The following is a 22,780-nucleotide window of genomic DNA, read 5'->3' as shown; positions in this document are numbered from 1 at the left end:
TTACTTTCATGGAGTCTTCTCTTTACTGTTGACTTAGAGACAGATACACCTACTTCACTGAGAGTGTTCTGGACTTCAGTTGATGTTGTGAATGGGTTCTTCTTCACCAAAGAAAGTATGCGGCGATCATCCACCACTGTTGTCATCCGTGGACGCCCAGGCCTTTTTGAGTTCCCAAGCTCACCAGTCAATTCCTTTTTTCTCAGAATGTACCCGACTGTTGATTTTGCTACTCCAAGCATGTCTGCTATCTCTCTGATGGATTTTTTCTTTTTTTTCAGCCTCAGGATGTTCTGCTTCACCTCAATTGAGAGTTCCTTAGACTGCATGTTGTCTGGTCACAGCAACAGCTTCCAAATGCAAAACCACACACCTGTAATCAACCCCAGACCTTTTAACTACTTCATTGATTACAGGTTAACGAGGGAGACGCCTTCAGAGTTAATTGCAGCCGTTAGAGTCCCTTGTCCAATTACTTTTGTTCCCTTGAAAAAGAGGAGGCTATGCATTACAGAGCTATGATTCCTAAACCCTTTCTCCGATTTGGATGTGAAAACTCTCATATTGCAGCTGGGAGTGTGCACTTTCAGCCCATATTATATATATAATTGTATTTCTGAACATGTTTTTGTAAACAGCTAAAATAACAAAACTTGTGTCACTGTCCAAATATTTCTGGCCCTGACTGTATATAATGCATATATCCAAAAATCAGGTAACTAAGAAAGTACCCATTCCCACCATCTACCATTATCTTGTGTAATGTAATTAATCTAGTATAAGTGTATCTCTACTTGTGGTATTTATAAATTTAGCCACCAAACAAGAGAATCGGCCTATTGCTTTAGCAGCATATGCCGCTACTGTGAGTGTTCCTACAATTATTATCCTTGTATCTATAATTTTGTTAACAATTTTACATCTTGTGTATATGATGAAAAGGTCATTATATTGTTAATCTCATATTATTTCCTGCCCTCATACGTTTGCATTTTTTATTTGTATGAGAGCCACAAATAATAGCAATCTCCCAATGCCCTGTCTGATTCTGTATTTTTAATTGTTGACATCTTCCTATTTTGCTTTGACAAGTCCTCTGATAAATCAGCTGGTGTAACACTTTGAGTCTTCAGGGCAATCATCTCTTCTGTTAGAGAATGTTCCCCAGTGCAGTTCATATAGGCACAATACAGATTGGAGGTGAAGGTTTGGGTCACATCTTCTTCTTCTAGGTCTTATTCTGTTTTGTTTTCAATAAGGCCACATTTTCCATGGTTGGTCTCTCTGTTTTCGGTCTCAAGATTGCTTGGCTTCTGACGGACGTAGAACCATGCACATGGTGGCGCCATGCTTCAACTGAGCTATTCTATCTCACTTCTGTATTAACATGTCACTGTCTCCACTATTCATTAGAATTACCTTAATTAATAATCCTGATCTATCCCTTCTCTTATTAACTGAAATCAGTTGAAGGCCAAATCTGACCTTTGGACTATGAGACCATCATACTGAGATGGCATTTACAAACCTATTGTGGTCCTGATTGAACATACACATAAAACAAACAACAACCATTAGGTAAATACAATACCCATTCATCACAATGGGATGATTACTTGTTTCATTGTTTTAGCCTGATTGCTCTAATAACATGTAAAACTCTGGTATCCAGTCTAAAAAGAAAGCACAAACATGATTAGAATACAAGCTCAAATAATACACAAAACACAATTTTATCCAGTCCATTATCCATATGCTAAAAGATTCACATCTAACTTGGCAGCCAAAAAAGCTCACTATTTACCCAACCATATTGGTATATTGTGCTGTATTAATTATCAGCATGGGTATGTAAATATATGACCAACCAAACAATAGCAAAAATAATTACCCTTCCAATAGACTGAACACAGGGATCCTGCTGGTTTCTAGTCTCTCCTTTGTGAACATTTGGATGGCTCTGTATTGTTTATGAACTGGAATGGCTTTTGTAATACTTATCTCTTTACATATCTCTGTACATTCTGTATTGGTGGCAATCTCCTCTGTGGTCTCAATATTACCCTTATCAATTTCCCCCCATCTATCTTCCATTTCAGATGGAGACATCTTGGTGGTAGATGATGATAACCTGTTCTGCTGGGCTTTGATTTCCTGCACCAAACATCTGACTTCAGCATTAAGATCCTCAAAGCCCGGTGCTGTGGGCTGTGCTGGTGACGATGAGAAAGTGGGCCCTCTTTCTCCCAGTGTCCTGCTGTGCCCCTGCCGTGGAGATTCAGAATCTTTTGCTGCAAACTTTTTATTATGTGAAACCCCTGACTTTTTATTGAGTCTTCTCATTTGATACAATTTTCTCTTTTGATACAATTTCCACATCTCGTCAGTACTAATCCTGTCTATTTTATCCCAGGGAACACCATCCTTTATCAGGGCCATAAACATATCTCTCCTGGTAACACGGGATCTACGATTTTTACTACTTTTGACGTTGTTAAACTGTTCTTCAAAATTAAGCTGACCTCTCTGTTTGGGACCCCATTCTCCCAGATCCTCTAACTGTCGGATCGCCTCCAATGTATTGGAGATGGGTTTCCCAGTCTGATTTACCATTAATGCCATCATGACATGTTTATAAGCTGGAGGGGCATTTCTAATGATACAATTTCTAATAGAAACACTTATAACAACTTGTATGTAATCGTCATATGTACTTGCTGAAATAGCATTTTTCATAGCCTCCTCCTTCAATCTCCGAGCACAATCTTTCAATGTAAACCATGGTTTTTCATTGGATGGCCAGTCCACCTCAGATGGGTATTTATGCTTCAATGCCATAGCCACAACATCCAACATACTACACACCACATGTGGTTGCTGAACCATCAAGGAACAAAATGCCTCCTTCACTACAGGCTCATGGCTGAATTGAACAAACCTTGGGCCTTCCACAGCATCCAGCTGTACTCCATGAGCCCCCATCTCCCATAATCTGACTATCCAAGTTATCAAAGGTTCATTTGGCCTTTGTGAAAAACGATCATGAAGCTGAAAGTAATCCTGTACCATATTACTGTTCTGTTTACCTGTAGCTATTTCTAAGACTTGTCTATGGTATATAGGATGAACTCTTATTGGGTTAAGAGGAGGATCAGTTTCCCTCTCCCCACTGACATGTTTATCCTCCTGTTCTGGGATGGTGACATTTTCAGAATCAGTTGAGTTCTGTACGTCACTATTCCACTGATTTGAGTTCCCCTCTGTCCCTGCTTTGGCTATGGCCAAAGCTACTTTCTTTCTATTCTCCTTCCCTCTCTTCTTTCTGTATTTATACTGCTCTATACATACAGCAGACTTGTCTGCATCATGCTGATAGCCATCACATTTGTCCACTGACAACTTATTCTGACACTGTGCTGTAACCAATGCAGTCTTGGCATCACACAACTGTCTCTCTAATTCCTGAACTTTTGTTAACATACGTATCTTTTCCTCATGCTGTTCTCTATATGCAGACAATAGGATCCATCCACGCCTACCAACAGCGACCAATTCTTTACCTTTTTCCACTTTCACTTTCTGGAAGCATTCAACCACATCTACAGGTTCAGCATTTTTCAAACATTTTTCCCATGGTTCACTCAAACCAACACTGTGCGACCACTTGGTTGCCAAAATATCATAGGGAGTCTGTTCCCAACCTGGAATCTCAATGCATTCACTCTCATCCACTTTTTTCTTAAAAAGAGGAATATTTTACGCAATATCACACTAACAAAATTAACTCAAAGCCTTCTGCGTATCCTGCCGACTACGCCAAATGTTTTGCTATATTTTTTAAGCACTAAGGTTCAGATACGGCTTTAAAGAAGGCAAATAAGTAATTTTATTATAAAGGTTAATATGAAATACAAACTTTGAGGAAAAGTATGATATTGCGTACACTTTTGTATATTGAACGTACAAAGGTTAAAGGGAACCTGTCATCAGAAATTTCGCCCAAAAGCTAAAAGATTCCCCCTCTGCAGCTCCTGGGCTGCATTCTAGGAAGGTCCCTGTTATTATTGTGCCCCATGTGAGACCAAAATAAAGCCTTTATAAAGTTCTACCTTTTTGTATGCAGCTTCTGTAAATCCGTCACGGGGGCGGGCTCTCTGGCGTCCGTTATTCTGCCTCCTGGTCCTGTATGCCGCCCCCATCGCTCCTTTCCATATCTGATGCACCGCCCACTGCTCCAGCCATCCCCGCGCATGCCCAGTGCCAGTCTCACAGGACTGAGCAGTGTGACCGCTGGTGACGTGTGCGCAGGCAAGTGATTATGGGCGGGACTGTGACTATTATCAGCAAGTACCCGGCCATAATCTCTTGAGCGCGCAAACCTCTCCAGCATTCACACTGAGCTCAGTGTAGATGCTAGACTGTATGGGCTGCTTCCAGGGATGACGTCCCTTTGTCATGTGATAGTATTTCGAACACGCCCCTATCACATGACAAAGGGACGTCATCCCTGGAAGCAGCCCATACAGTCTAGCATCTACACTGAGCTCAGTGTGAATGCTGGAGAGGTTTGCGCGCTCAAGAGATTATGGCCGGGTACTTGCTGATAACAGTCACAGTCCCGTCCATAATCACTTGCCTGCGCACACGTCACCAGCGGTCACACTGCTCAGTCCTGTGAGACTGGCACTGGGCATGCGCGGGGATGGCTGGAGCAGTGGGCGGTGCATCAGATATGGAAAGGAGCGATGGGGGCGGCATACAGGACCAGGAGGCAGAATAACGGACGGCAGAGAGCCCGCCCCCGTGACGGATTTACAGAAGCTGCATACAAAAAGGTAGAACTTTATAAAGGCTTTATTTTGGTCTCACATGGGGCACAATAATAACAGGGACCTTCCTAGAATGCAGCCCAGGAGCTGCAGAGGGGGAATCTTTTAGCTTTTGGGCGAAATTTCTGATGACAGGTTCCCTTTAAGTACAGTTAAATACTTACATCACCAAGGAGTTTTGGAACATCATCTGTCTGGAACTACAGTCAGAGAAACATGACATAGACAGAGAACTCCTGGACATCACTGCCCGGACGTCTCATGGTGCAGGAAACACGAGCTTCTGTCTGTGCTATACTTTATCTGATCTTAAATAGAGGCTTGAACAATATTACAAGCCTTAAAGTTAATGTGTTGTAGTCTTATTGATCCATGCCCTTTGATGGCCAGTCATTGGACATAGATGAATCAGAGATACACCACACATCAGACAATGGGGTAATAAACCCACAGCATTCAAATCTCCCAAGAATACATATCAGGTATTTGAGCTAGGTAAATGGATATATTGTCTGTCTGTGTATATAGTAAACCCATAAAACATCAGATTGTTGAACTAAAGTAAATCATAAGGATTCTCTTACAATGGTATATTGTCTGCCTGCATATTCAAGACAAACACACAGAAACCCTTAAGGATACACAAGATTTTGTAACCATGTACACTTTGTCTGATTAAACAATATGTTATAGTATAACATAATGTATGTGCTCAAAAATAGCCATTTTTATATTTGCAATACACCACATCAGACTGACACACAAGCATGTTATAAAAAGTGATCAAAAAGACGTAAATAAAAAAATTGTAGAAATAAAATGTCAAATAGTCTTACAAAAACAAGCCATAATCTGGCTTATTTGGCAAAAAAAATAAAAGGTTACAGCTCTCAGAATATAGCAATGCAAAAACAAATTCATTTTTGAAAAGTATTGTTTTTAGTGTGTAAAAGTAGGAAAACATAAAAAAATGTATAAATCTGGTATAGCTGCAATTTTACTGATTTGAAGAATAAAGCTCTTATTTTGAAAGATGCAAAATAAAATATAAAAACAATATCTGAATTGCTATTTTTTTCATTCTGCATCTGAAAAAAGTGATAACAATTATTAACCCAAAAATAGTACCAAAATAAATATTCAATTCATAGTGCAACAATTAAGAATAAAGCAGTCTTTATGAACCACACAAAAATAAAAATAAGAACTATTATTGGTTCGTTAACCCTCGTGAAAATCGTAATAATCCTTGGTTCACATTTATCCTGTGCTCTACGCTGACCGCTTAAAACAGGGTCTCCGTGTGAATCCCTAAAAATAAGATTCAGACAATTTCTAAGTTGTATTGATTTCAAGAGCCAGTCCGCCTGGGGTATGCATGTAAAAACTTAGATAGACCAAAGTTATTCCAATAAACATCTATTAATGATCGACAAACAGAAGTTTGAAATGCAGGTATACCTACAAATGTTAATAAGACTAGACACCTTGCTGATTTATAGTGTTTTTCTGGGTGTTATTTGTATTTTAGAATAAAAACATTTATTGGTAATTGCAAATAATTTTTAATCATTATTTAGGCTTTACATTTCTCTCCCATTCTAATGTATTGCATTTTATATCACTTGACTATAATTTTTTTTTTTAAATCAGGTTCATTTTTATTTAACATCAAAATTATACAACACATAAAATAATTCCCTCCATAGAAATATCACAGAAAGGGAAAAAACCTTTAGTCAATAAGAAAAACCACACAAATAACATAATAAACAATGCACCCGCAGTCCACGTCTTATTTCAATATGGGTCTCAAAGTGCATATTATTTCCCAATATATTCTCCATAGTATAGCTTACCCAGCATCATTATGACATTATATATATATACACATATACATACACGCACGCACGCACGCACGCACGCACACACATATACATGCACACACATATACATGCACACACCTTCCAGCAGTACGCATATCACCCTATTTGAGGAAATTTGTTAACCGGTCAGAAGGAGAAGGACCTGGTCGCTCGCACTGTCCTGCAGTAACGCCGAGGAGGGAAGGCCTGGGGTATCCAACCATGCCCCCCAGATCTTATAGAACTTTTTCAATGCATTTCTTTTAAGGTATACTCCTCTCTCCAGTCGAAGTATAGCGTTTACTCTTTCCCTAAAATCCCCGATGACCGGAGGCGCTGGGTCCAACCAGTGGTAGGCCAACAGTTTCCTAGCCTGGTACAAGAGACGTGTAATACCGACCATTACCGGCGAACTCAAGTCCACCCCCCCCTCCAGTAGACCCAGGATACATATAATAGGTCTTGGCTGTAGACGGATATTGAAAACTTGTCTAACCAAATCTAGTACTGCCCTCCAGTAATCTTCAATGTTCCCACAGGACCACATCATATGCATCAGATTCGCACCTTCCTGTCCGCACCTAGGACACAGATCATCCATCCTAACTCCCATCTTATGCAATAGACTAGGTGTCCTATATACTCTATGTAACAGGAATAGCTGTGACAGTCGTTGGCCTTCAGATACAGCAAGGCTTGGAGTCTGAGACAGGACCTCACCCCACTGTTCCTCTGTCATAGGGCCTAGGTCCCTCTCCCACTTCTCTCTAGCCTGCAAAGGGAATTTGTCGAGGTGTCTAGATAACATCACTGTATACAACCTAGAAATAATACCATAGGAGCGATCAGATGTCAACAATTCAGTAAGAGTGTGATTCCGCTCTATCCTAATGTCCATACGACGTGTCTGTGTCTCATAGGCATGACGGAGCTGCAGGTATTGGTAAAAGGAACTGTGCGGTATCCCAAACTCAGCTTGAAGCTGGTCAAATCTTTTAAGTATATTATTCTGAAGAATCTGAGACACCTGATGCACCCCCCTGCTCACCCACATTCTCCAACCCGGGAGTCTCTGCAGCTCCGCCAGTCCACGATTATGCCATAAGGGCCAGTACTCAGTCATTCCTGATATTCCCAGCAACTGCTTCCCTCTATCCCACACCTTGTACATCAATGATAATGTTGGATATAATGTTCCTCCTCTGGGTGAGTATCCTGCATCCAAAAAAGCCACTGGGTGTCCCCATTCTGCAAGGCCCCTCACCAATTTGCCCCCAGCGTCATATGCCTCATCCTTTCCCCACCCCCTGAAGTGCTGCATCTGTGCCGCAACATAATAAACCCACGGGTTGGGGACTGCCAGACCCCCATCCTCCTTCCCTCTCTGCAGGGTCTCAAGGCGGATTCTAGCCTGCTGCTTTTGCCACAAGAGTTCCCGAAACAAAGTGTTGATTTTACGGAAAAATTTCCAGTGGATCCATATTGGGGCGTTGTGGAGAAGATACAGAAGTTTGGGCATCAGTACCATTTTTAGTAGATTAGCACGGCCAATAAGGGACAGTGGGAGTCGACACCAGGCATCTATCTTGTTCCTAAACTGAGCCAACACTGGTTCCAGATTTTGAGAGTAGTAATCACGCGGTCGGGCACTAACCACAATCCCCAGGTATTTAAATTTATCCACCGTCGGAATTGGCAGCCCCAGAGTACTAAAATTAGATGGGAGTGGATCTATAGGGAGCAGGGCCGATTTCTTCCAGTTTATTAGGAGTCCCGAGCGCCTACCAAATTCTATAATAATATTTATTGCTGGGCCCACCGATGTCCCCACCTCCCTGAGATACAGCAACAAATCATCCGCATAGAGGGAAACCTTATGCTCCAGACCGCCTATCTCAAACCCCTTTACGCCAGCGGATGCACGAAGCATAGCCGCCAATGGTTCAATTGCCGCTGCAAATAGTAATGGAGAGAGAGGACAGCCCTGTCTCGTGCCCCTGGCCAAATTAAAAGACGAGGAGGTACAACGATTAACTCGAATCCTGGCCCGCGGAGAGGCATATAACAATTTGACCCAGCCAATAAATCTGGAGCCAAGACCCAATTTCTCCAAAACTACCCATAGGAAATTCCATTCAATACTGTCAAAGGCTTTGGCTGCATCTAATGACAGGACTGCTCTCTCCTTGTTTCTCCCCTCAGAACTTAGCTGTATCCCCAGGAATAAACGTCGCAAATTAATGGAAGTAGATTTATTGGGGATGAATCCAGTCTGATCCTCGTGGATCACTGACGTGATCACCCGGGACAACCTGTTAGCTAGAATTTTAGCGATTAATTTAATATCTAATGTAAGCAGCGAGATTGGGCGATAGGAGTCAGGCGCGGTCGGATCTTTCCCGGGTTTTAAAATCAGAACAATAATAGCCTCCCTCATGGATGCAGGGAGGGATCCCTTCTCCTCAGCATCTCTGAACACATCCAAGAGTCTTGGCAGCAGCAGATGGGTATATAATTTGTAGAATTCACCCGGGAGTCCATCCGCACCTGGGGCCTTTTCATTTTGGATTTGACCGAGCGCCTCCTCCAGCTCCTCCAGGTCTATATCTCTATTCAGGGAATCTCTCTCACTATCTGACAGACTGGGGAGAGTGATCTCCTCCACAAAGTCCCGCAGTTCCTCATCCCCATAATGCGATTTAGAGGAGTATAATTGGGTGTAATACTGTTGCATGACCTCCACAATCCTCCCGCTGTCCCTCACCTCCTCTCCAGTGTCAAGTTTCAATTTGGTGATATAGGTCAATCCCTCCTGCGCCCTAGCAATTGTAGCCAAGAGATGTCCCACACTCTCCCCCTCCGTAAAGTACCGCTGCTTAAGGAAAAAGCGTTTGTTAGTGGCCAAGGAAGTCATATGGTCTCTCAGAGCTCTCTGTGCCCTCTCTAAGTCCCGCTTGGCATCATCTGTAGGGTTAGATATAAGAAGTCGTTCTGCATCACCTAAAGTGTCCGTCAGATACTTAGTGCGCTCTCTTGTTTTCGCCTTTCGGGTGCAAATTTCCCTAATATATGTCCCACGAACATACGCCTTCATTGCGTCCCACACTATATGTTTAGATGCCGTACCGTCATTTGTCACAAAATATTCCCGTATAGTGTCAGTCAGAGTGCCCCCTATCAGTTGTATCCAAAAAGGGTTGAGCCGCCAAGGTATCCCCGCCAGCCGGTCCGGGTCCCCAAGCCTTAGACGGACCTGTAGTGGGGAGTGGTCAGACACCCCCCTGGCCAGGTACGTGACTGAAGCTACACAAGGCAGCAGCTGAGCATTTCCAATGGCCAGGTCAATCCGGGACAGTGAATGATGAGAACTAGAATAGCATGAATACTGCCGGACCTGCGGGTTTCTAATACGCCAAATATCTACATATCCCACCTCCTCCATCAGTCTGGCAAGGGATGTAGCTGCCGCCCCCACTGAGATATTCCCTGTATGTAACTTATCCCAATACGGGTGCAAGTAATTATTATAGTCTCCTACTAATAGGGTGGGGACCTCAGGGAGGGAAGCAACAAAATTGAGAATACGTTTCAATGGTTCCCCTGTGTATGGCGGCGGAATATAAATTGCAACTAGAACACAGCGCACATTATGAAGGACACAGTAAAGACATACAAATCTACCCTCCTGATCCACAGAAGCTTTAAGACACTCAAACGGCACTGTCCTGTGTATCAGGACACTCACCCCCCTGGAATGTGTGGTATATACAGAGTGATACTCATGGGCTATCCATTTTTTGTGGAGCAAGTGGAGCCGCTCCTTCACCAAGTGCGTTTCTGATAAGAATATTATGTCTGGCTTAAGCTGCTGTAGAAACAGAAAAACTGCACATCTTTTAGTGGCTTCACCCAATCCTCGCACATTCCAGGCCACTATATTAACCTCCTTCGCCATAAGGGTGAGTGCACATATGTAACAGCAGGGGGCAGCAAGCGGGGACCTCCGGACCCATCTGCAGCAGTTCCCATAGATGAGCATAGACCAAACAGGTGCATAAAACAAAAAGGTCAAACAACATAAAAACATACACAGTAAACCAGGACATTCCTCTCAAACAGAGGGAAGTGGGGCTAAACATAACCCTAAGAGCACATAACGGTTTAAATTCCTGAACAGTCATCAACTGCATAGTAACCTATCTGGGTGGCTCCTGCCAACCGTCCATAAGTGTTCCAGCTGGGAAACATAGCACGTTCACCTCAGCAAGTCCAACAGCAAGGAATCCGCAATAATCCTCAGCGGTGATTTCTGCGCAGTCCTTTTTCATTGGTATCGAGCCATGCGGCTGCATCCTTTGGAGTGTCAAAAAACTTTGTCCCACCATCCGCCACCACTCGCAGCTTGGTAGGGTATAGCATTGAGTAAGAGATCTGCAGCTGCCTCAGGCGTTTTTTGACATCAATAAATTGCGCTCTCCTCTGCTGGATTTCAGTGGAAAAATCCGGGTACAGTGAGACCTTATGGCCGTCAATAGCCAGATCCTTAATCTCCCGGGCTCTGCGGAGCGCAGTGTCCCTGTCCCTGAAGTGCAGTAGCTTGAGGAGGATAGGACGAGGGGGTGCCCCTGGTGGTGGGGGTCTAGTGGGGACCCTATGTGCCCGCTCAATAGTGAAGAAAGGAGAAAACAGATCCATACCCAAAGTCTTGGGGAGCCACATTTCAAAAAAAGCTACTGGATTATTGCCTTCTGCCTTTTCTGGGACCCCGACCAGTCGGAGATTGCTTCTGCGGGATCTGTTTTCTAGATCGTCCACCTTAGCCCTAAGCAATGAGATATTGTGGATTGCTCTGCCAAGGTCCCGAGTCAGAGGGGGAAGCTTATCCTCTGTGGCACTGACCCGGTCTTCCAGGGCCCCCACCCGTACATTGACCCCCTGCAACTCGTGCCTGATAGATGAAATGTCCATTTTAATTCCTCCCATCTGTATGTTCAAAGTGGCTAGCATATTGTTGCAGGTATTTACTGCTGCAAGCACATCACTGAGGGTGGGCTCTGCTCTCCCAGGATCTGTGTTTTCATCTGTAGCTCTAAGGTTGTCCCCCTGCTCCACATTATTGGCAGCAGCCAACATACTCACAGCTCCCTGCTGCTCTTCCTCCTCCATCAGTTCTTGTCCTGGGATCTCCTCCACGCTGAGGGCACACTGCTTAACAGCTCCAGGTATCTCAGGCTGATCTCGTGCAAACTTGCTGAGGCGAGCTATTGCATCAGACGCCCTGCCCCCACATGAAGCTCCAGCGTCCATGAGTGTGGCCTGTGTCCCGCGCTTCTTATCAGCCCGAGTTCTGGTCATATCACTCAGGTCTTTGAAGCCCCCTCAGTCTAGGAGAGGTCACCACTCCAGGAAAGCAGTAAAACAAACTTTAACCCCAGCTGGACAGGATTATACAGGAGTTTTTTGCAGGAGCTGTCTCTACACAGGTCTTCCTCACATGCTGCTCAGGCCACGCCCCTCGCTCTCTCACTTGACTATAATTGCTGTATGCTTTATTACAAATTTATGTTATTGACAAGTAAAGTGACAAAAAGGTAATGGCTACTTCCTTATGTGAACTCTCAGATGCCTATTAAGAACTGATTTTTCAAAAAAACATTTGCCGCATTCTGAACATGAATATGGTCTCTCCCCTGTGTGCCTTCTCTCATGTAAATCAAGCATTGATTTATGAACAAAACATTTCCCACATATATCGCATGAATATGGCTTCATCCCTGTGTGATCGCTCACATGTTTATTAAGAGTTGATTTTGTGGTAAAACATTTCCCACATTCTGAACATTAATATGGTTTCTCCCCTGTGTGCCTTCTCTCATGTGTTTCAAGTTCTGATTTCTGAACAAAACATATCCCACATTTAAAGCATGAATATGGCTTTACCCCTGTGTGACGTTTCTGGTGTCTATTAAGATGTGTCTTTCGGTTGAAAGATTTCTCACATTCTGAACATGAATATGGCTTTTCCCCTGTGTGAATTCTGTGATGGTTAGCAAGATCTGATCTCTGTTTAAAACATTTCCCACATTCGGAACATGAAAATGATTTCTCCACTTTCTCATTTATAACAACAGAATTTCTGTCTGGAACAAATATCCTATTTTGAGGAAATGAATATGAAGTCTCTCCCGTTTGAATTCTTTGATGTTCATCATTCTTACTTTCATTTTGAATTTGCTTAACAGTCTGTAATGAATCAGGAACGAAGAGCAGTTGGACAGGGTAGCATACTTTATATACACTGTGAGGTACTAAGGGCATAGATGGGACAATAACAGGCTGTTCATGTGTATTCTGTGCGATACCACGGTCATCCGCTGTAAATTCTGTAGCTATCTCATGTTTTTTTGAGCTTCTGAAATGTTCACCTAACAAAAATAAAAATAAGATTTTCTTTTAAGTTTGGTTATATAATATTTCAGCATTTTATAACAGTTACCATATTTTTCGTTTTACAAGACACAACAGATTATAAGACGTACCCCCCGCTGCAGGGGGTGTCCCAGATGCTCTGTCGGCAGTGTGGGCTTCAAAGAAATGGTGCCCGGAGTTGGCTCTTGCGCAGATTGAGCTCTTGGCTCAATGACAAGTCGAGATCTCATCTGCGTACGTACCACCTTCGGGCGCTATTTCCCTTAAGTTCGCTGCTGGGAGATAAATGGTCCGGAGGTGGCGCTTGCACAGATAAGATCTTGAGCCGAGAGATCCATCTGGGCATGCGCTGAATCCAGGCGCTATTATTTGAAGCCCGCATTGCTCACAGAGAATCTGGGACACCCACCACACTGCCCTGCTCCACACAACAGCCAATGTGGAGGTAGCCTGGGCTATAGATTGTTTGTTCAAATGTAATAAGATTATCTTTGTATGTAAATAATCAAAATATAGATGTAGTTGCATAATCTGTATGTCTATATGGCAATCTGTAACGCCTGCCTGGATCCACAGACTCAGATGGGCTGTAAAGGGGAGGCTAGGGGGAAGCCACTCACCAAGTAGGACCCCCAGAACCCTGAAACCCTTTAACCCCTATACAGGGATTTGGAATTACACAGGACCCTGGAGATCACTACCTGTGGAAGATCTGCAGTCCGATGAGAGTAGTAGTCAGGCAGGGTCAAACCAGGAATTGCGGAACAGGGACAGAATCGGCAGGCAATGACGTAGTCAGCAAACGTAGCAGAGGTCAGATCCGGGTCGGGCAGCAAGGTACAAAAACAGTAGGCAGAAGGGTAGTCAAAAACACGCAGAAGTCAACACAGGAATCACCAACAGAATAGGACGTAACAGGAGCCAGGAAAATCAGAACTATATCTGGTAGTAATCATGTGACAGGAGGGGAAATAAGAAGGGTGTGATGTCTTCCCATTGGCTGTAGCTGAACGCTGGCAACTTCAGCTGGAAGACACATGCCACCCACAGTCAGCCAGCAGTACTGCAGATCCCAAGCTAACCCAGCCTAGTGGATGATCGGAGGCTGCGCCCACTGGTGCCGCTGCCATCGACTTCTCTCCCATCACCAGCACCATCCACGACAGAAACACGGCATCGCCTGGCGATCGGAGCAGAAGTCGCTGGAGCCGACTCCGGCGGTGATGTAACACAATCGCACAGATGCCATAATATGATTCTAAGCTGTATAGTCAAGAAGGGGTTACCAAGGATGAGTGAAGAGATGTACAAACAATGAACAAATAAAGTATTTATGCTTATCAGTAGTTTAACACAAAAAAGGAATGTGTCATCTGTGGGATGAAATGTGGGTTTCTATGTCCCTACACACCTCCTTATACTGTTTTGATGTGAGAGAAAAGACAGATTGATACTTTTGTACATGTCTGAAGGTTGAAATGTAATACTAAAAGTTCAGACGCAAGCCTGAGCTCAATCAGAGAACATGTCCTGTGTTCATTATTGAGTCTCATATCTGCGCAGATACCTAATTTGGCCCCGTGCATCTGGTGCCCTGAACAAGACTTCATTAGCAGTCTTACCCAAATTTCTCCCTTGACACCAACACAGCCCCCGCGCAGCCAACACAGCCCCTGTGCAGCCAACACAGCCCCCGCGCAGCCAACACAGTCCCCATTTTCCACCTACTGGTAAGCTACATTCGGATTATAAGACGCACCCCTCATTTTCCTCCCAAATTTGGTCTTTCAGTTTCTAAATGTGGTTCTGTAAATGTAGCCTCAATTTGAAAACAAAACCTGGTAGACCATGTGGTTAGGCCACTAGACTGTTCTTCTGTAGTTTTTCACTTCTAGCCTAGCATCTTCCTAGGTTCATGTTTCAGTCTGCCTATCACCTCTATTGTAGAGTAAAATGCTGATAAGTCTGTCCTACTACGTGGCGTCTTTCTCACATACTCCCTGACTGCCATATGCACTTTAAGGCCTTTTTCAAACGTCCGTGCATTGAACACACGTGCGTGATGGTTCGTGGGGAAGGTACGTAAGGCCATCCATGTGTCCGTGTGTGTGTGTTCTACCCGGATAGCACACTAACAGCATGAACTTGTATACTTACCTGTCTCCGGTGCTGCTGTTACTTCAGGGTCCATGGTAAGTGCAGTGAATATGCATGAGCATAATGAGTGGGACCCGAAAGCAAGAGGAGCGCCGGAGACAGGTAAGTATAAAAATTATTTTATTTTTTTAAGGGACAGCTGTTTTCTCTGGTACGTTCCACACGGATCACATCAGTGTGCGGTCTGTGTGACACCCGTGCTGCCGGCAGAATAAACGGCCATGTCGCCGTGTGAAACAAAAGTATGGATGCCTTGATTATTAGTTTTTTCTCTACAGGTTTCTTAGGGTTTTTTATCCCCCTTTGTAAACCCCCCCCCTAAAACCCATTAAAACTGCATGTGCTAATCCACACTACTCGAGTTCCCCATTGACTTTCATTATACTCGACTTGCGTCCATCAGAGCATCCAATTGTTCATTACGAGTACCGAGCATGGTAGTACTCACTCATCACTACTGTACATATTATCACATACTGTACTTCTTTATGCTGTGACATTAAACCATGACACTGACACTTTTCACTGTCTCCTCAGTCCTATAGTGCAGGCCCCAATTACTACGTCAGAGCTCATAATCTAGCCAATGATTTCAATTAAAAAAATTAGACCATGTCCGACAGGAAATTTTCTTCCAATTCCCTAATATCATGCATTCTCGTCATTCCTACATTTCATCAAGCTAACTTAGTTTCTTGAACCAGTCACAGAAAAAGTTTCCTAGCTTCCTTTCACCTTACAAGCTGCACCAGATTATTCCCTCTCACCAGGGGCGGAACAATCACGGTTGTAGGGATCACGACTGCTACCGGGCCCGGGGGTCCAGGGGTCCGCCGGCCCCAGCTGGATGTGAGTTCGAGTGTGCAGATCCTGCTGAAATGCACATTGCTGGCCAAACAGAAGCCAGCAGCTTTTATCGGAGACCCAGTGACTGAGGGCGGCGCATGACAATGAAGTCATACATTGCCATAGCACGGACGCCAATGAAAGCTGCCGGCTTCTTATCACTGGCTCCACAGGAGGACAACGCACGACTTGGGAGCCAGGGAGGGGGAGTACAATGTTTTAGGTTTTTTTGTGTTAGAACACAGACATATTTACCAGGAGAGGGACAGTATATACCAGGAGGAACCTAGGAGTGGGACAATATATGCCAGAGGGAGACAGTATATAGCAGGAGGGCCCCAGGAGTGGGACAGTAAATACTAGGAGGGAGAAAGTATATTCCAGGAGGGGGGCAGTATATACCAAGAGGGAAAAAGTATATACCAGGATGGGCCCTGGAGGGGGATAGTATATATACCAGGAGGGGACAGAGTACAGAGTATCCCAGGATGGGCAAAGAAGGGGGACAGTATATACCAATAGGTGGACATATATACCAGGATAGGGGACATATATACCAGGAAGGAGCTCAAGCTGGGGTACATTAGAACAGGATAATGGACATTACTAAATAATGGGGGAGAAGCACAACTTGTATGTCTTGATAGGATTTAAAACTGACCAACATGTGGGGGGGCCCAGGTCAAACTTTTACAAAGGGGCCCATCGAACTCTAGTTACGCCACTGCCTTTCTCCTCTTCCAGGCCCTTGCTCTGGCTGTCACCACCCACCTAACTAATATTTAACCTCTCCCTTTTATCCGGTATCTTGCTCTCTGGCTTCAAACACGCCATTATACACCCATTACTTAAAAAAAAAAGTCTGAGCATCTGTTGGCCAGAACTGCGCTGCTAAATATATCTTATTTCCCCTTACGTTATTACTCTCACATATTAAGCTCTACACAGTTCTGCACCTCCCTACATCTCCTGTCTCATCTTTGTCTACCGCCCTCTCTGTTTCACGAATTGCCTAAGACTAACAACCTTAATAATCTGAACCTGCCACTGCTATTTCCATGACTTCTCTCGTGCTGCCCTAGTTCTTTGGAATACACTACTCCAGACAATTTGATTAATTCACAGTAATCCCAGTTATAAACATGCATTTTTTTTACACTAGGACAAATCAAATAGTAATGAATAAACGAAAAAAAGTCTTCAGCTCACCTGCTGCCCAGGACTGATCAGCCTTGCGGGTGCCAGGATCCCACGGTCTATCCTGACCGGTAGCAGAGATGTAGGAAAGAGAGGGAAAGGAAGTGATCCAGCACAATTCCTCCTTGATTTAAAACATTTAGGATCTTTATTGGAACTTCTTTAAAAACATGGTGAAGACCGAAAATAAACTTGTGTAGTAAAGGCACAGTTCATGAGGGCTTTACGCGTTTCGGACTGAAAATAAAACCAACTAGTCCTTAGTCATAAGCCACTTATGACTAAGGACTAGTTGGTTTTATTTTCAGTCCGAAACGCGTAAAGCCCTCATGAACTGTGCCTTTACTACACAAGTTTATTTTCGGTCTTCACCATGTTTTTAAAGAAGTTCCAATAAAGATCCTAAATGTTTTAAATCAAGGAGGAATTGTGCTGGATCACTTCCTTTCCCTCTCTTTCCTACATTTTTTTTACACTGTCCCACTATTATACCTGATTTATCACCTATACTGACATCCCCGCTGGGGAAGGGGGACAGGACAGCGAAGAGACACCAGTATGGGCATTACACCTAATTAATCTAATGTCCTCATAATCTAGTCCCTCATATCATCTGTTTACGCACAGTCCATGCAGTTAATAGCACTCTGTCCTAGAGAACAGTTCATGCAGCATTATTTGAATACACTATTTATTATCTTGATGACTGGACCACACGTTTTACCATTTTACTTTCGTGTCTTACCTATTTCCTCATAGATTGCAAGATTGCGAGCAGGAACCTCACTCCTCTTGGTATCTGTTGAGTTATGTGTTACTCTGATATCATCTGTATATGTCTCCTCTAAATTGTAAAGTGCTGAAGAATATGTTGGCGCTATAGAAATAAAAACTATTATTATAGCCATTCCAAAAGCCTGCAAAATGGCTGAGAAAACAATATATGATCATATTTACAGATTCACTACATACAGAATATGGGTGTGTGAAAATTACATCAACTTAGCTTCACTGCAGCAATTATTATTAAAGACGTTTATTTATTCCTGTTACCTGGTGATGTGAGGGGCTGGGGATCCTCCATCATGACGTCTTTGTACAGATCTTTGTGTCCTTCTAAATACTCCCACTCCTCCACGGAGAAATAGATGGCGACATCCTGACGCCTTATTGGAACCTAACACATACAGTGATACCGTCATCTCCCCGATCCCTTCATAGCATTACCGTATAATGTCCCAGCATTCCCAGCAGTGTCACCTCTCCAGTCAGCAGCTCAATCATCTTGTAAGTGAGTTCTAGGATCTTCTGGTCATTGATGTCCTCATGTATCGAGGGGTGAGGTGGAGGCCCCGTGATTGGGCTCAGGGGTCTTTTCCGTGCCTCAGACACAGGGGCCTGACAGCGCTCACTAGAGGTCTTCTTCACTACTGTGTAATCCTGGTTATGGAGAGACACATTAATAAATCTCACTACAGACATTTCCAGAGTCCTCACCTCTCCAGTTCTGTCCATCTGTTATTCCCATAGATAAGAATGATGTAATGTGACGTCATCAGAATCTCTCACCTCTCCAGTAAGCTGAAAGAGGATCTCTAGGGTGAGGTGTAATATCCTCTTCGCTATTTTTTTCATGTCTTTATTCATCCTTGATGGGTCAATCAGGAAAATTATCTTATGTAGAAGATCTCCACTGAGAGGATCCAATATTGTAGGGACCTGAATGGAGAGAAGATGAGTTGATGTAAAATCTTAAGGAATAACATGTTAGAATAATACAATTACTGGAGATAATAAGGGAACATATAAGGAAATTATAAAGTGTAGATAATGTTGTCTCTCTTTTGTCATGAGCTGGGACTTGTAGACATTTCCTTTATGTGAAAGTGTCTCAGGCTCTGACATAGCTTTGTCTTCAGATGCTACAGTCAAATTCTGGCTACATGGGTTGACAGCATGAATGGCACTAAACATACTGTCATCACTGGTATAACAACTTGACTTATTTGCAGTAATGTAATAAAAAATTGTAGAGGACCAATGAATTCTATTGTAGTTGACTGCATTGTTGTGCCTGCCTGAAATATGCGAATATTGCCAAAAATTATGTCCGAGAAAGAAAATTATTAAAAGTTAATTGCTCCGTCGGTTAAAAACTTCCAGAGCTTTGAAATGTAAACTGTGGCCAGTGACGGTAGGCTGAAATGCAATGTCAACATAGCCTTATTGGATCACAAGTCTCCTTAAATTTGTTTCCAATAGATTCAATTTAGTCCAAATAAAAAAAAAAAATCAAAATTGAAAAAGAGTCCCCATTATTGCGATAATACATTTATTACTGTCTCCAGAGCCCAAATAATAAAAGCGTTATGGAAGGAATTGACAAATAATAAAACAATGCTTACCTGTCCTAATCCCTCATTTGTCTTATGTAGACTGTGAGCCCCAGCGGGCAGGATCCTCTCTCCTCCTGTACCGGTCTGTGCCTTGTTTTGTTTATAAGTATTGCACTTGTCCCTACTATGTATACCCCTTTCACATGAAAAGCGCCATGGAATAAATGACATAAAAATAATAATATAGTAATATTTAATTAATTATTATGTCTTACCAGAGAAACACTGGAAGAACAATGACTGGTGCTGAGGACTGGATATTGCAGAAGCATAGGACAGGTGAAGTTCAGAAATTAACAATGAGGTGACGATTCAAGAGCAGAGAAGCACTGAAACGGCTTGAGAGCAAACAGGAACGCCGAGGAGACCATCTGAGAGCAGAGAGGGAGCGCCGAGCAGACCACCTGAGGGCAGAGAGGGAGCGCCAAGGAGACCGCCAGAGGGCAGAGAGGGAGTACCGAGGAGACCGCCAGAGAGCAGAGAGGGAGCGCCGAGCAGACCGCCTGAGTGCAGAGAGGGAGCGCCAAGGAGACCGCCAGAGGGCAGAGAGGGAGTACCGAGGAGACCGCCAGAGGGCAGAGAGGGAGCGCCGTTGAGTACTGAGGTGTTGGCCTGAAGACAGAATGATGCGCCAAGGAGGCTCCCTGACTGCTTGGAGGAGCGCGGAGGAAGCAGCCTGAAGGCAGAGAGAAGTGCTGAAGTGATGGCAAGACAGGAGATAAACAGTGCCTAAATTTGGACTACAAAGAACAAGAACTAAGGTGTGCAATATGATCAGAATCTTCAAAGAAAGCTGATGGATCTGTGTCGGGTATGTGACAGAGCAGGCAGGGCATTGGACCAGTGAAGAATCAAAAAAAAAATTATTGGGACTGGGAAAAGATAACACCAAACATAGATATGGTGCCTTAGAGTCTGCAATGTGGCTGCAATAAAAAGAACAGATTTGGGGAACTAACCGGTAATCAAACCCAAAGGAATGTGGAACAACAGTGCTTAGACTAAAATCAAGCAGGGTGGGCAACATATTACAATCCCACATGGCAACTGATCTCCAATCTCTAATAGTCCATATATGGGCACTAGGACATGGCCGCAGCAACAGATAAGCCAAGATCATAATCTGTGCGTGCGCCACCAAAGCGCCACTTTTGTGAAGGCAGCCAGGAGATTAATGTGCGCACGCGCCAACACGGGTGCTATATTACTGATATTAGGGTGAACTCTTACAAAGTTTCACAAGTTGCCTACTGCCTGAATCTAATTGGTGTGGATCGAGTGCATGCTTGAAAAATGAGATCAGACACACAGTCGGATATTCATCTTTCCTCGACCAAAGTCAGCCCAGACACAGAGATTTAAACAAGAACATGCCTTTATAAAAACTAGGAAAATGGGCATGGTCTGCCTTAAAGTGGGCATACTTGGATGTGTCCATTGGTCAGTGGGTTGAACAATGTTAGTCCATGAGCTGATTGATGGGAGTCATCGTAGGCAGGTCTATGACGTCATTGGACGTATCCATGGTGATGGGAGGGTCTGGCGTCATCTGGTGGATCCATGCTGATGGGAGGGTCTATGATGTCATCGGTGGCCATCTTAGTTATATTTGAAAACCTGAGTCATGTAAGGCAAATTGACACATTTCCCACAATCCCGTCAAGAGGTTAATCAAGTATTTGATCTAATGGCTCTCCTCAACACTGACGCCTGCAACCTGATTGATCTGCCAAAGAATGGCGCCGGCGCTGAACTTTAAACAGCAAGAAATACACTAGAGAATCAGCTGGAAGTCCGTGGCAGAGATGAAGACCCTACCAACAGTCATGCCCCTTCGCCCAAACAGCTCATTGCAGAACATTTCTAATGGTTAATAAAGAATAACCAGGCTGTGGATTTCTACAGTTAAGACACCCATTAAAAGGGATTTTCTACTACTAATATGATCCCCATTCATAAAATATAATTATATCTAACTAACACTTTCCTAATATACTCTTACTTGCCCTGCTCCTGTATGCTGATCTCTCTGCAGTGTGTATATTCCTATGCTGACGTTGTAGCTTTGATCCATCCAGTCTAGAGAGTGGAATAGGACCAACTGAGCATGGCAGGTGACAGGTGGGGGTGGGGCTCTGTGTGAGTGACAGCAAGCCCAGATCTAACTTCACTCTTCTCTCATCTACTGTGATCTACTATCTAATGATCTGCACATCACTGCTCTTGTCACTGTAAACCGCGCTGAGAGGAGAGTGAAGTTAGATCTGGCTTGTGTGCCCAGGCTGCTGTCACTCACACAGAGACAGCCCCACCCCCACCAGTGACCTGCCCTGCTCGGTTGGTCCAATTACGGTCTCCAGACTGGAAGGATCAAAGCTAAAACATCACTGTAGGAATATACACACTGCAGAGAGATCAGCATACAGGAGCAGGGTAAGTAAAAGTATATTAGGAAAGTGTTAGGATAAAAGAAAGGGGGTCTCATTAGTAGTGGAAACCCCCTTTAACAGAACAGCACATTTATGCCCATAACTTTAGCTTATCATGTCTGATCCTGATGGAAGTTCTCCTTAAGCAATATACAGTTATTGCCACCTGCGCCCAGTAATGGGGAATCTCCACATACCTCCACCTGCAGAGCCGCACACTAGATATATGGCTGCTCTGTGCTTCCAGGACCTGTGATGATGTCACATGGAGGGGAGGAGTCAGGGGTCACATGATCAGCTCCTCCGTGTATGCAGGACTCTGCTGTGCTGGGTGTCATGGTGCTGGATGAGGGGAAGGTTATGTGTGGGGTCAGGAGGGGTTTACAGTGTGGATGTAGCAGAGCCGTGTGTGTATGAGGTGTACGGAGCGGAGACGTGTGTGTACGAGGTGTACGGAGAAGAGCAGAGCCGTGTGTGTACGAGGTGTACGGAGAAGAGCAGAGCCGTGTGTGTACGAGGTGTACGGAGAAGAGCAGAGCCGTGTGTGTATGACGTGTACGGAATGGTGCCATGTGTGTACGATGTGTATGAAGCAGACCTGTGTATGTACAATATTTACGGAGTGGAGCCGC

The 22,780-nt window shown here is 43.9% G+C and overlaps 1 protein-coding gene across 1 annotated transcript; it reads right to left on the bottom strand.

Moving 5' to 3' along the window:
• Window positions 1-11,446: 11,446 nt before the first annotated feature.
• LOC142312894 (gastrula zinc finger protein XlCGF66.1-like) lies at window positions 11,447-20,761 on the bottom strand. The gene is made up of 7 exons (XM_075351880.1): window positions 20,679-20,761; window positions 19,729-19,855; window positions 18,893-19,042; window positions 18,584-18,763; window positions 18,377-18,500; window positions 18,069-18,200; window positions 11,447-13,119 (listed from the first exon to the last, which is right to left on the bottom strand). Exons 1-7 carry the CDS (start codon window positions 20,759-20,761, stop codon window positions 12,536-12,538), a joined length of 1,380 nt encoding a protein of 459 aa, XP_075207995.1. The 3' UTR covers window positions 11,447-12,535.
• Window positions 20,762-22,780: the final 2,019 nt, after the last annotated feature.

This window comes from Anomaloglossus baeobatrachus, chromosome 5, assembly GCF_048569485.1.
Source record: "Anomaloglossus baeobatrachus isolate aAnoBae1 chromosome 5, aAnoBae1.hap1, whole genome shotgun sequence".
Lineage (NCBI taxonomy): Eukaryota > Metazoa > Chordata > Amphibia > Anura > Aromobatidae > Anomaloglossus > Anomaloglossus baeobatrachus.
This window is presented reverse-complemented; position numbering and strand designations above follow the sequence as displayed.

Bases quoted from the DNA above. Each gene is read 5' to 3' on its own strand.
- LOC142312894 (XM_075351880.1), bottom strand. From the start codon at position 20,761: ATGTGGGATTGTAATATGTTGCCCACCCTGCTTGATTTTAGTCTAAGC. The intron at 18,764-18,892 runs GTGAGAGATTCT...CTCCATAACCAG, and splicing joins TCTTTCAGCTTACTGGAGAG to GATTACACAGTAGTGAAGAA. The intron at 18,201-18,376 runs GTAACAGGAATA...TTATTTCTATAG, and splicing joins CCAGCCCCTCACATCACCAG to CGCCAACATATTCTTCAGCA.